The 14,617-nt window shown below is 41.5% G+C and overlaps 1 protein-coding gene across 40 annotated transcripts in view; it reads left to right on the top strand.

Annotated features, from left to right (window-relative positions):
• The first annotated feature begins 326 nt into the window (after positions 1–326).
• The window catches only part of kcnma1a (potassium large conductance calcium-activated channel, subfamily M, alpha member 1a), a 148,384-nt gene continuing 134,093 nt past the window's right edge, over positions 327–14,617 (top strand). For 9 of the 40 annotated variants that reach the window (XM_042224443.1, XM_005914070.3, XM_042224481.1 and 6 more), the window contains exon 1: positions 332–1,538. In XM_042224443.1, coding sequence (XP_042080377.1) covers positions 1,248–1,538 — 291 coding nt within the window. In that variant the 5' untranslated portion in view covers positions 332–1,247. Of the gene's footprint in view, positions 1,539–14,617 lie in introns of all 40 variants that reach the window. The other 31 variants (XM_042224348.1, XM_042224411.1, XM_042224363.1 and 28 more) reach the window with 6 other exon arrangements.

Below are 14,617 nucleotides of genomic sequence, written 5' to 3' on the forward strand. Positions count from 1 at the left end.
CACACCTGTTTTTGACCCAATATGTGAGCTAAAAGCCTAAGCATATTACAGTAATTGGGAGGGGCATTTATCCTGTGGCCCAAGTTCAGTTTTTTAAATGGGAACCATGCATAGATGAAAATCCACAGACTCAGTAATTGAAAAAGGAGCACTATCCTTAATGAACACTCATTACAATAATATCCATACAGGCTGTTTTATGCTGCCTTGTATAAGAACCCAGTGGGGATGGGGTGGGAGTGGTTATCGGTTTTTTTAAGTTAATTAGGATACTGAAGTTTGTGGCTGATCAACACAGTCCCTTTGTTAAAATCCCTGCTTGTTTTGCGACGTGCGTCACTGGCGTGCAATAAAGACGCAAAGGCGCAACTGTAGCCCACTTCTTCTTTATACGTCCGAGCAGCGGACTCCGGTCGGTACTTGGAATAAACGGTATTTCTGCCCTCTGTCCGTCTTTATTATTAGCGCTTCGCTCCGCCCTCCTACCTGTAAATCTCCCCGCTCTCCTCTGGAGCGGATCTGACAGGCGCTCTCAGCTGGCCGCTCCGTGCCAGGGCTGCAGGGGACCGAATGGAGACAGCGATAACCACCCGAGCGCCAGCCCTTTTACGCAGAATTGACAACGAAAACGCCCGCAAGAAAACAGTCTTGTTCTCTGCAGTGACAGCTACACACCTCTAGAATTAAATTAGATTCATGTGCACTTTCTCCCCAGCTTTTCCAACCTTTTTTTTTCTTTTCCAGTCCTCTCACATTCGATTGACGCTTCAAGAAAATGAAATTGATTCTCCGCCTGTGAATCGACAGGATACCTGAATGGAAGACGGCTAGAGGTCGACTCGCCGAGATTGGGCTGCAACAATTTTCCCCGGCGCTGTGTTTACATTAACCGAAATATCAGTGGCAGCCTCGACGGCTGCAAACGATGCCGTCTCTGCCATGGCATATTGCGTGAAAGAGCCAGAGAACCCCCTCGGAAGGAGAAGCGCCTAAGATTCGTCATTATTGCGGATTTAAATGCCTCTCGCCAAAGGCCACCGACCCGCTGTTTTGGATAGGTTCGCGTGTGCCGTGTCTCCTTCTGTCACGAACAAACAATTCACAGGCTTGTGAAAAACAGAAAGAGACTTTATCGGGTGGGTTAACATAATCTACAGCAAAGAGGGAGATTTGTTTTTATTTTTCCCAAGCAATATGGCTGGTGAGTGGGGCTGGGGACGCTGGCACAGGCTCTCCAAGGCTCCTAAATGCTAGCTGAGGCAGATGGCACGGTTCCCCATGGAAGCGACAGCTCTATGAGGACAAGCAATATCAATAATAACATAAATCCGGACTCTTCGATCTTAATATCGAGGATGGCAGACGTTGTCATCCCGTACTCGTCAGAGGTGCCCTGCGACAATAATGGCCAGCGCATGTGGTGGGCATTCCTCGCCTCCTCCATGGTGACGTTTTTTGGGGGTCTCTTCATCATTCTGCTATGGAGGACCCTCAAATATCTGTGGACTGTTTGCTGTCACTGCAACATTAAAAACAAGGTATGTCTGCTGGCCCATCAACAGTCTTTCTTTCTGAATTTGCTCGTACATAATCACTGATGCACATGCTATACACATCCTTGTGTATTTCTATGGCACTGACCTGACTTCTTGTTCTATAATGGCTTTCATAACGCAAGCTGCATTTCCCTTGGCTGAATCTGATGGTTTCCTTTTTATGTACGTCTTCTGCACACCCCGGAGTGCTGTGCCGATTGAAGCGCCTTTAGAATGAATTCAGCATGATTGTTATTGTCCTTTGGCTGTTTACTACCTCCCACTCCTGAATGAAGGGGGTGATGTTGCATGACAGCTATGGGTGGGATGAGAGGAGAGCAGTTCCTTCATTTTATTTAGCTTTAGCAAAACACAAAAGTATCCTCATGCCATGTCAGCTGCTAAGTTCTCAGGTGAAAGTGTGGATTTCACATGGCATGCACTAGTTTTATGTAACCACGCATATGATCCTGCACTCCTAATGAAGTCCACTGGGACTTCTCATGGACATTAAGATCGAGATAGCGTGCCCTCTTCAATTTTGGATCCTTTCCCCCCTGCATTTATCCTCCTAAATGTTTAAACTAGGTGTTTGTGCTGCACATCAAATATTTTCGTGGCAAGATGAAGGTAACCTGTCTGCAGGACTAATATAGAAACGGTATAATAAGGGTGACTGCCCATTACTTTGCTGGGGGTAGATGAATCATGGCTGATTCACATTTGTATTAAAGGCAGCTTCATACGTGACTCACACACTTGTGTATAGTCCAAGTGGTCCCCTGAAAAAAGGGGTGTTTTAAAAGTAATTCGCAGAGTGTGCAAAACACGGCTTACAGTGTTTTATTTTACGATGCTTACTTGCCATGGGAAATATGTTAATATTAATCCAAAGAACAAATACAAGAAAGCAAGTGCAGTCATGCTGCCGATCTGTCTTCAGCGGTTTTATAGAATTTGGGGGGAAAGAGGATGTTTTTGTGTTGATGGACAGAAAGAACAGAGAGTGAGAGTGATATCCTTTGTCCTTGATATTCAAATGAATGACCCTTCTCACTCCCACTGCTCTGCTATCATGTGTTTTTGGTGGACTTGACCCTTTCCTGCCTGTATCTCTTTCTTATAAGGACTGGTATAAAATGGGACATAAAGAGCTGCACCCTTAAATTCAATTAATGTTTATTTATTTTTTTAAATATAGAGCCAAATCACAATCACAATACTGTTGGGTTTCTATTTATTTGGAAGCAAATTCCAATAATCAAATGTCTGATGGGCAAGGGCTTTACGGGGTGGGAAGGAAGAACTCCCCTTTAACAGGAAGATCTCACTTGTGGAACCAGGCTCAGGAAGAGAAAAGTGTGTTTTACTCCTATCTGCTCTAAGGGAGAGAGAGGACAAAAATGTAATGATATGCGTCAGTGGTAAATAAATCAATGCTCAGTGTCTCACAGGAGTTGGAACCTATTACAGCATATCTATAGGATGTCTCAAAGACAACTGATCCAGCCTTAAATATGTGCTTTATCAAAAAGGAAAGTTTTAATCCTAATCTTAAAAGGTGTCTGTCTCCCAAGTCCAAACTTGGAGCTGGTTCCGCAGAAGAGGGACCTGAAAGCTGACGGCTCTACCTCCCATTCTACTTTAGGAATCACAAGCAAGCCAGCAGTCTGAGAGCGGTGTGCTCCATTAGGATAATATACTGCTATGAGGTCTTTAAAATATGATGGGGTCTGATTCTTAAAAATTTTGTATGTGGAGAGAAGGAGTTTAAATTTGATTCTGCATTTAACAGGGAGCCAATGAAGAGAAGTCAATATGTGGAAAAAATATGCTCTCTTTGTAGTTGCTGTCAGTACTCTAACTACAGTGCTTTGGATTAACTGAAGGCTTTTCAGGCAACTTTTAGAATAATCTGATAATAGTGAATAACAGTAGTTTACCTTAGAAATAACAAATGCATGAAATAGGTTTTCAGCATCACCTCAAGACAGGATATTTCTAATTTTAGAGCTATTGCGATGGTGAAAGGAAGCATTTTTAAATATTTGTTTAATGTGAACATTGAATAACATATTCTGATCAAAAATGACTCAGATTCCTCACACTGTTACTGGAGGTTACTGCCATCCACGATACGTGAAACACCATGTTTCTAAGATGTTTAGTTCCAAATATAATAACCAGTTATGTCTGACTTGAGAAGACAATTGGAGCTCATCCAGATGTTTGTCTTTAAGACACACCTGTTGTTTAACAGGTGTTAAAACAACTGGCTTTATAGAGAAATAAATAAAGCAGTGTTTTATAATTTAAATAGTATTGGTCCCAGTACAGAACCCTGTGGAACTCCATGACTAACTTTTTGTTTTTTACATAAACAAATTGCTGTCTACCAGATAGATATGATTCAAACCATTATAGTGTAGTTCCTTTAATACCTATAATGCATTCTAGTCTCTGTATTAAAATGATATGATCAGCTGTATTGAATCCTACACTGAGGTTTAGCAACACGAGCATAGAGATGAGTTCACTGTCAAAGGCAATCAGATCATTTCTAACCGTCACTAGTGCTGTTTCTATGCTACCATGTACTTTAAATCTTGACTGAAACTCTTCAAATATACCATTCCTCTGCAAATAATCTGTTTACTGTTTCTACTCTTTCAAGGATTTTAGAAATAAGAGGAAGATTGTAGAATGTTCTATAGTTAGCTGAGACGGTTTAATTACAGCCACCTTGAAAGCCTGTGGTTCGTATCCTGTTAATAGAAATACATTTTCTACACCAGTATTAGCTGTCAGGATTCTGTTGTGCTCATGGATCCTGGTGTAAGAAATGGCATCAAACCATATGTCTTCCCTCATACTTCTCACCATCCTGCTGAGAAAGTGATGAAAACAAACCATGCAAATATAATTAGGTATCCATCTTGTGACTGTTAGTCGGTATCTGTTTGCATCTTATATCTTGCAAATGAGGAGAAATGGCAAAAAATGAGAGCGTGTATCTTAGTTAGTGCTCGTACTTTCCCTTTGTTTTTGTGTTGCTGTGTGTGGAAGGCAGAGTCATCCCGTTAGGTGACTTTGATAGGCTTGACACTTGGCTGCTGAGGGAAAAGGCTTGTTAGGGGTATTAAGAAGGGGAAACTGGATCTGTGTTCAGCTGACTAGTGCAGCAGGCTAAGTTGGCATGTGTCAGAAACAGGATGCATAGCTGGCGTGGTGGCGGTGGTCAGCTTTCTGTGGCGGTACTGGGAACCTGGAATCACGGGCAAGGAAACAGAGGTGGAAACTCTGAGAGAGACACAGGAGGAAATGGAAACGGGGGGTTTGAGGGTGACAAAGGGTTTTAGAGGGGGTGTTGTGTTACATACCTTGTGTAGTGTCCTTGTGTGCTCTGCTGTTGATACACAGCTGTATCCTAACTCTTCTCTGTCAGGCTTATAAGATAGAAGTGAAAGATCAAAGGATCGTACTGGAAGTAGGAAAAAGATGAGAAGATGTAGCGAAGTAAAACGTCAAGTGTAGTATTTTGGATTTTTGGAATTGGGGCCATTTCAAGTCTGCAAACCTGCGCTGTGCTGTTCTTAAAACGGCAATGCTGATAGATGCACCTAAGAGTTGTTGGAAAAATGATCAAAACTCCGTAAACAAGCGATGTTTACAGCATTACCTCTGCCTCTCTAAAACAAGGTAATACGCTTGTATTCCACACTACAGAACAATACTTTATAGGTCTGGTTCTTCCTCCTAAGTGGACTGAACATAAGCCCAACATAAGATAATAATAATAAAAAAAAAGCTATTGATGTTTCTGGCATTGTGCTGTAATGGCTATATTTATGGAATCATTTATCTGCCAGGCATTTCAGATTGCCCAAATGCCATTTTTAAACCATATATTTACTACATTTCTAATTTGATTTGCTTCAAGTTATCCTGTAAACAGCCGTTCTCTCGCTGCCTGGGTGAGCTTGATTATTCAATTCCCTTTTTACAGTAAAGACTTCACACAGTCTAAATAAGGGGTTTCCTAAGAAGGGAAAGTCTCACTCAAGAAAATTATAATGAATATGTATGACTGAGGGGAAATGTAAGCATACCCACTCAGAGGTACTGAAGTGGAGGACACTAAGGCCACGCTGACAGGCTTGTTAATATATAAGCCTGCTCTTTATTTTCCTCATGTAGAGTCCTGGACCGTTTTTTGTGGTGTGATGCTTCAATGCGGTATGGTTATCTAATGGTCTAGTTATCTACTCTGCATCATGCCACCTCCAGGAGTTCTTATATGACGCCTGTGTTATTTTGAATGTGTGAGGAGGAGGAGGCGTATAGAGGCTTTGCATTTGTGGCACCACTTTCTATTCAAGCATGAATGGCGCCATTGTCCTCTGTAGAAAGTGGCTCAGTGAAAACTCTGAGAAATCCTCGATCAGGTCTGTTCTACGGGTGAGAAGCAAATAAAATTATTCGAATGAAGTTTATGAAATAATCAAAATATTTATCGATTGATTTTGTGGTTATGGGCATAAATTTTCCTTTCTTTGAACAATTGTTGCTTCAGTCTGAGGGCAGGTTCCAAATGTGTCTCTTTTTATTTACGATCATAGTGTACTCTTTCCAGCTCCAGCAACCTAGGTCTGCATTAAAGAGGCAGGACATGGGGGCAGTATAAGTCATTCGCCATTCTTTTACAGAGTACAGTTTAAAACCCCATCTGTGACTAATGCATTTTGCACTTTGTTTGCTATTATTTTAACACTCGGGTTATGTTTTTATTTGCAGTTTGGATAGATTTAAGTGTAAGGGTGCACAGTGAGGCTCTAAATCGACCTGGTCACACTTTGAAAATAACTGTGTTTGCCTTAAAGTCCAGATACCAAATGCTTCAAAGCTCTTTTTTTGTAGATTGTCTCCATGACCTCTGCAGGAGTCTCGCAACCATACAAGTGCAGACACAAAGCATATGCTGTCACTGTTGGTCTGTTTACACAATCAGAACATTTAAAATTTTTAAAAATCTTTTCCCATGAGGTCAACTTTACTGTTAAACTGCTACTTCATTTACACAAGACTCCACAGATGTTCAGAAGAAACCTGGCGTTGGACTTTGAGATGTAGAAACAGGCTTCTGTTACAATGCGGTTTCACATCAGCTACACACCGGTATGAACTGACAGTACACAGCTGCTGTACGAGCAACAAAAGAGTGAACTGTCACGTACTTCAGTCCAAGCACCACACCACCCATTGTATCTCTGTGTTTTGATGAGACATATACACCAAATGAGGCTAAAAAAAATACACCTCCCACCTCACCTCAGTACAACAGCTGATGCAGCTACCTTCAGCCTCCCCCTCATCCCCCTAAGGTGCAACATGCAGAGTTTTATGTTCACTTTAGAGCCAACAGCCATCAGGACTGTGCAATTGTTTCTGTCTAAACAGCCCAACGAGAACAGCGATGGAGCTGTGCTCCTCGCTCTGCATGTACACTCGACTCTGTATTTGCTTTGCTGTATCCAAATCTGATATATTTGCATGCTTTTTTTGTCCTGGGTCTACACTCTATATTTGTCTTTGTAGTAATGATGACAAACATTATACACTATTGTTTACTCATTAAATTACACAGCAAATATAGCTGTTTTACATTTGCGGTCTGACACATAAGATTTGTTTGACCCTCTCCGTCACCAGTGTTACATTTTTCTCTATAAATATAAATTCTGCTTTATGTGATACGGCATTTGTTGCTCATTTTTACATTACCGTGCAAAAATCTTGAGTCACCTGCTATTTCTTTAAATTTTGTCAAATTTTCTTGCAAAATCTTTCATATGTAATGCTGCTATTTTAAAGGTCGTCCCAATTATAGGAAATTGTAATACTGATGAATTACGTGTTGAAGTTAAATACTGTGCAAGTGTTGGGTTCAGCCCTAATTTATATATATTTTTATATTTTGTTTTCAAGGAGCAGTTCTTCAGACTTTCTGAAGCGCTTTCAAAGTTTGGACATTGGCTGCTTTTTCAGTCATCTTTAGTCCACTCGATGTACCTGGCCATCTTCAGAGGAATGTATTTTTTCATTTGTTAAGCCTCTTAATACTGACCTCTGAATCGTTCACACATAAAACAACGCACCGATGGACCAGTGTTGTCTACACATAACAGACGACTTTGTAAAAAACCAAATGCAAATCTTTTCATGCATTTTGTAACTAGCACACTGTAACACAAACACTTTAGTTGAACCTTAAAAAAGCCTAAGATAAAACAGTTTGAGAGGCATAAAATAGCATTTTTCTTTCCACTTATTTTTAAACCAACAAGATGATTCCCAAAGAGATGCTATGTGCTATTACCCAAAACTTGGCATATGTTGGCATGGTGTGCAGTGTGTCCTTGAAAAAAGTGAGGAAACTAGATAAGTGGAGGACAAAAAAGTATTGTCAATGACAATGATTGGCAATGACTTTATTTTTCAGAATCACAATAAAAGTGCTCCACTGTGTGTTTTTTCTATCAGTCATGGATTGGCCTCCCCAGGGTCCAGACTTCAACATTATAGAAGCAGTGTAGGACCATTTTGAGAGAGAAAGGAGCAAAAGGTAGCCAACAACAGCCAAAGAAGAGCTGTGAAGAAGCCTGAAGAACTATTCCTGAAAACTACTTAGGGAAGCTTTCTTGTAATTTCTTTAAGAGTTTAGACCAGGGGTGGGCAATCTCAGTCCACGAGGGCCGGTGTCCCTGCAGGTTTTAGATCTCACCTTGGGTCAACACACCTGAATCACATGATTAGTTCGTTACCAGGCCTCTGGAGAACTTCAGGACATGTTGAGGAGCTAATTTAGCCATTTAAATCAGCTGTGTTGGTTCGAGGACACATCTAAAACCTGCAAGGACACCGGCCCTCGTGGACTGAGATTGCCCATCCCTGGTTTAGACTGTATTGTAGTAAAAAGGTGGTCATAGCATATATTGATTTTCAAGCTCATAAGAATTGCCCAAACAGTTTATGCCTCATATATTGTACTTCCATGTATGTGGACATGTTTCAATAAATAACTGCACCACTTTCCTAGCAAATTGTAATGAATGGCTCAAGACTCTTGTACAGGACTGTACAATGATTCAAATTTTAGCCTATTGTAGTTTCTTTTTTTAAATTCCTTGATATCAAAATCCTAACCTTCAGCAGGAGTAATAAATTAAAATAATTACATTTAATTTAAAATAGCCCATTTATCGTTGAAACCTTGAATTAAGCATGTGCTGTTTCTGATGTTTGCAACAGACAAGTGTCAACAGGGCAATCACAAGGCTATTAAAGGTTTGTTTTCCTCAATGGGAGTTTGATGTGTTGGCCAGACTGTGCTTGTGCATTTTCACTAATAAAGTTAAGGTTGAGAACGTATTTGGTCCTGAGGCTCCATCTTCTCTGACCCGTGTCAGTGTGTGGTTTAAGTTTTCGTGGTAAAAACATGATCAGAGTCTTAATAACTAACACTTGGTTGTTTAACGGTGGAACGGCAAATCTGTATTGTTTAAATCTGCTTTCAAACTGCGAGGAGAAATCAATCCAATGAGCCTCTCTAATGAAATATGGCAACCCTGGTGGATTTTAAATCATCCCAATGCATTTTCCATAATTGAAGATTGTTATTGATTTTTATGCACTAAAGCTTAGCTTTCATTCTAAGGAATTGATGAAAGATGAGTCCGAACCCCACCTCAGTGTTTCCGTGTCTTTGGCAACATTTCCCCGTATCACAAGGAAAAAAATATTCCACGGCAGAGGAAATGAGGTGCGCTGGTGCACTCTTCGGTGCGCCTTTAAGCAGAATAGATTGTTGAGGTGCCTGCAGAGAGGAACTGTTGTGAGCCTGTGTATCCCTTGCTCTTGGCAACAGACCAGCTGCATTTTGCCAGAACAGCATAGTGCACACACCCTGCCATCAGCTGTTGCTCTCACTAACCCCGGCCTAACTTGGCCCAACTTGGTCCCCTTCAACCCAAAGCTTATGAAAATCCAGAACTAATTGAAAAAATACATGAAAAAAACAAACCCTTTCCTAAAGAGCTGTATGTCTGCACACATGCACAGGTGCACTGAAGGCATGCGTGTAGGTGGACTATGTTCTTGTGGCAAGTAGCTGAATTGCACGCGTCTTGTCATGTGTTGTTGACACTTGCGGGAGAGAGAGCATGCCTCACAGCTGTCCCAGGGCAGAGCGTGACCAGTTTCCACTCCAGCTCACATGCCTATTCCCAGCCCTTCTTTTCATAATCATTAGCTGGCTACTTATTTAATTTGAATTCTTTGTTCAGTCTATAAGAAGTCAGAAAAATGCTTCAAATTGGCAATATTTTCCAGAGCAAGGATGACCTCTTCAAAAAAATATCCAGTCAGCTATGTTAAGAAGGAAAGCAGAAATTTTCCTTCATAGCTCACTTAAAACCCATTAATCTATTTTTAAGATCCAGCCAAAAAGAAAAAGACATAAGCTGTGTGGAGTTCAGTAAAAACGTCTCACAATTTTAATGTGCTTTTAGATTCTGAGCAGATGGAGAAATAGATGTTGTACTTGAGCAGCACACACTAGATTTAACAAGCTTTTACAAACTGGCTATGTTCGGTATCACTGATTAACCTTCTTTTCTCATACTCCTCTAATGTGGAACATGTGACTCATGAGTTATTATCTAGTGAAGATCCTCCCTGGGCCTGAAATGATGGCCATCTAGGGACAACTGTAGTGTGCCACAGGGATATATGTTAATCCACAGACAAGAAGTGGCCATATATCAGGCTGGACTATGTATATCATGGGATAGACAGAGAGGTCCCCCGCCCCCCTACACCCAGGGCCGCCACTATGCTACCCTGCTGTCAGGCTGTTATGTCTTCTTTGGCCAGTCTCTGAACTATTAAAAGGACATCCGTGCCCCAGGAAGCATTCAAAGGTGAAAGGTTAGAGGGGCAATGCGTACCTGGCTCCACAAGGGCGAAGAGCATTGGGATGATATTTCTAACATTTTCAAAGTGTGTGCGATACTGTCTTAAGCCACCTTATCCTCCTCCAGTCAAACTGGCAGTGGAAACGCATTTGCATATATCTCTGCTGGTTGAGACCTAAGCTGGCATGGGAGGCCTGCAGGAGGGAGATAGCTAGCTAGTACCTGGCTGTCCTGCTGGTTTACAGCTTATGGTTTCTAGTGTTTAACGACTTCTCTTTTTCAGCTGTAGTCAAACGGCTCAATGTCAGAGTTTGCATTGGTTGGGTCTGCACGACCTATAGTCAAGTCGTAGAACTCAACGTTTAAAGCTTTTTTTATGCCTGACAATTTTTCACCTGAAAGGTTGAGCTAGTTTTTATATTTGGACGTTCATAGAGGGATAGCGGCATATAATCATCCCTCGTGCAGCATGTATTGGATTTAGTTTTTCTTTTATAGCTTAATTTAAAAAGTCACTTACATGTTTGTATGTTTCTTAGCAGTGGTAAAAAGGGAACCGTCTCAGAATGTTTTTGACTGTTTAAACTATGAAATATACTCGGATGTTCCATGTTTGCCATACAGAGCTATTAAAGTACTAGAAACAGCCTAACCTTGCATGTCGTTGCATGGAATCACAGCAGCCAGACAGACCAGCACATTCACCGCCATGGGACTCGCATTTTCTGGTGCTGATTATCAGGCAGAGCCAGCCATTTCCTAGCCTCCCCCTCATCTTCGTTCCACTCCCCTTAGCCCACCACCCACCTCGGATATCAACAATGCCAGTGGTGCACTGACACATGGACATCAAAACATGGTTAACGTTATAATTGGTGCTTTGAGCTGTGAGCGGTGATGCACAGAGAGCGATAGAGAGAGGGAGTGCGTAGAGGACATGGCAGTGACCTTCACAGATCCCAGCAGGCGGTGATTCTGCTTTAGAGATCCAATCTTTCTCTCTCGCTCTCTCTTGCTCTCTCTCTTAGCAACAGAAATGACTCTGTGAGGCCGAATCTGTGGGTGAGCACAGAAGCAAAACTTCCATTTTCTGAGAAGGTTGGTAAAGTGTTAGGATTACTCGTCTCCACCACCACCACCACCACAGCCGCTGCCCTCAGCAACCAGTCTCGATTAACCTCCTAGGTAGCCAGGCTAATATGCTAATTGTTTTTCTCCTTGCAGGCTAACAGCAGGATCAGGTTTCTCTGCCTTCATAGCCAGCATGCTACATTGCTTAGCTTGCCCCTCATATGGCAGCAACCCAGTCAGTTTCTATTAGTAAACAGAAGCGTAGACGCGGATTAAAGGGAATATTATTGAAGGGTGAATGCAAACATGAATGACAGCAAAGGGCAGCCTAGTAGCTGAACCTTGTTCAGGCAAAGTATGCAGGCCTGCTTCACAATGATTTTACCTCTTGACTTCTTCTGACATTTTCCAGAGTGGCTGCGCAGAATGAATAGCCCAGCTGTCAATTACAGTGTTGCTTGATGCTTGCAGAAGTGAAATCCCAGAAGGTCTTGTCTCACTCAGGTTCCGTCTGTTGCCCAGCGTTGCTCTCAATGCTGTGAAATGTATCTAGACATGAACCAAGCGATACAGACCAATTTCAGAGTGACATGAGCTTTGTAAGATGATCCCCGTAGTGTTGAGCTCCATATGACAGCATGTGTAGACATGATGTACAGATGATGCGCAGAGTGCATGGCTTCGCTGCTGGATCTCTCATTAAAGATGGATGATAATTCAGAGTTGCCATACTTCTCCCTGACAGCCTCTGCTATTGAGATTAAGCAGCATTGTATATGATGATTGTTAGTCATCTGTTAGCTTTTAATCTGCATTAAGCAGTGTGTTTTCTATCAATTAAAGCCATTTTAAACATGGATCGGTTTAAACTTTAATGACACAAAATGCATACACTATATCTCCTGCTGTAAGCTGCCTTAAACGCTGACGCCCATACACAGAGTTGTATATCTCTAATAGGTGTCTCCTCTGAAGCTGCTGGTTAGGGCGTCAGCGTCAGATGTAATGCCTCGCTCTTTACTCCCATCGTTTTACACAGACTTGGAAAAGCTGCTTGGGGGTATACATTATACATTATGCAAATGTGTGGCATTGTGGATGAGTCTGTACAAAGTGTTTTATGTGTTGGCAGGGCCAGTTTTCTTTAGGAAACAGTATGGTACTTACAGTTAAAGAAATGTGGCTCTGCTGCAATTATTGACACTCCGCTTGTTCGCTGCTGGCGGGGGCTGGCGGGGGCTGGCGGTTCGATCCTTCTGTCTACAATTTGAAGTGTCCTTGGGGAAGATGCAGAGTACTAAGTTGCTCTCAGTGGGCAAACCAGCAACTTGAAATATTATTTGTTGATGAGGAGAAGCAAATGACTAGATAAATGCCTTGTACAGAAAGTGCTGTTGATCATTCACAACAGATTCTGAAAGGCAGGCTGTACATTCACCACCATGGGACAGAACCAGCCATTTCCTGGCCTCCCCGTTAATCATATGTAGGTATGATAAGTAATACATCTATGATTTTCATTTTTATTTAACTATTTATTTCACAAGATAGAATAATGACATGCAAAAACTGCTTCACTGGGATTCGAACCATGGACTTTCTTAGAGTATTAGAGGCCATGTTTTACATGCACTATCAAGTTGGCTATGGCATTGCCAATGTTGTAAATTAGTAGTGCTACCACAATATTTTTCTCTTTATTAGCATCATTTAGAATGAACATCCTGAATCTTTAGGGGCCGTTTGTGGTCTGTTCTGAAATTTCAATTTCAGTTATGATGTTGTCCACGGGAGCAGCGGGGACTAGTTTTAATATTCAGACTACGTAATTCTATCAGTGTTGCTCATCTAAGACATGACATCCATTGGCCACAGTGACACACTGCAATTGTGCTCCATCTCTGTTGTGTGTTGACAGGGCTTATTAAGCATGATCGTTACCGGTCTCAGTTATTTTACACAAGTAGAGATTTTCAGCACCATGGAGAGCGCAGGAAGGGAGCATGAGCGAGGCTTCTCGTGCTCATACATTCCTGACGGTGTCAGTGCTAGTGAGCACTTAAAAAGTAGCTGTTAGACATTTTTGTGTCTTTTGTTTAAATAATCAAGAACCTTGTTGTTTTGTAATATAAAAATAGAGCTGGGGAAGATGAATTAGCTGACTTTAAATGATCACTTAGCCTTAAATGATGTCTAGAAAAGATACAGAAGTAAATTTTCTCATCTTTCAGTTTGATCAGGTTTCCCTTTTCACACTTTTTTTGTTTTTTGTTTTTTTTAGTGCTAATGAAAATTTTAACTTCATTTAGACTGATAACATGTTATGAGCTCTCGGTTGTCTATGGAGCAACTCTCTGTTGCTCACTGCTCTTTACTAAAGAATGAAGTTGGAAAGCTCATGGCCCAAAAGCAGGTTTAATTGGTTCCACAGAAACTAAAAAGGGGTGTGAATAGGTTGTTAATATAGGAGTGATGGCCTCTCCATCACACTGCATATCAGTGCACGTGAATAACTGATCATACGTAAGTGAGCATCTGTTTCTGTAAAAGTAGATGTTGTGAGTTTGCCGGTCTGAAGAATTTAGGTGTGTGTTAATGTACGCAATCTTCTCAGGAGTGGATGTCCCAGGAAATTCAGCCCAAGGTCAGACCATGGAATGCTCCATCTCAGCTGCATCTCAGACGCTACAGCCGCTTCTCTCTAAAGAACACGGTGGGGGAGGGATGATGATTTGAGCTTGTTTGCAGGCACAGGACCTGGGCACTTTGCAGTCATTCAATCGACCATGAACTCCTCTTCATAGCAAAGTATTCCAGAGTCAAACGTGAGGCCATCAAGAGAAGAATCAAAGCGCAATGGGCCAGTCAAAGACCAGACCTGAACTACAATGAAATTCTGTGGTGGGCGGGTCAGAGCTGTGCATAAACAATTGTGTGCAAACTTTGATGAATTGATGTGAAGTGTTTTAGAAGATTGAGCTAATTCTTTTTTTTTTCTTTTTTTTTTATATACAACACAAGAGACTGAAAGTCATAAAG

The sequence above is a fragment of the Haplochromis burtoni genome, unplaced genomic scaffold (genome assembly GCF_018398535.1).
Source record: "Haplochromis burtoni strain Fernald_Lab_line unplaced genomic scaffold, NCSU_Asbu1 Contig_7, whole genome shotgun sequence".
NCBI classification, from domain to species: Eukaryota; Metazoa; Chordata; class Actinopteri; order Cichliformes; family Cichlidae; genus Haplochromis; species Haplochromis burtoni.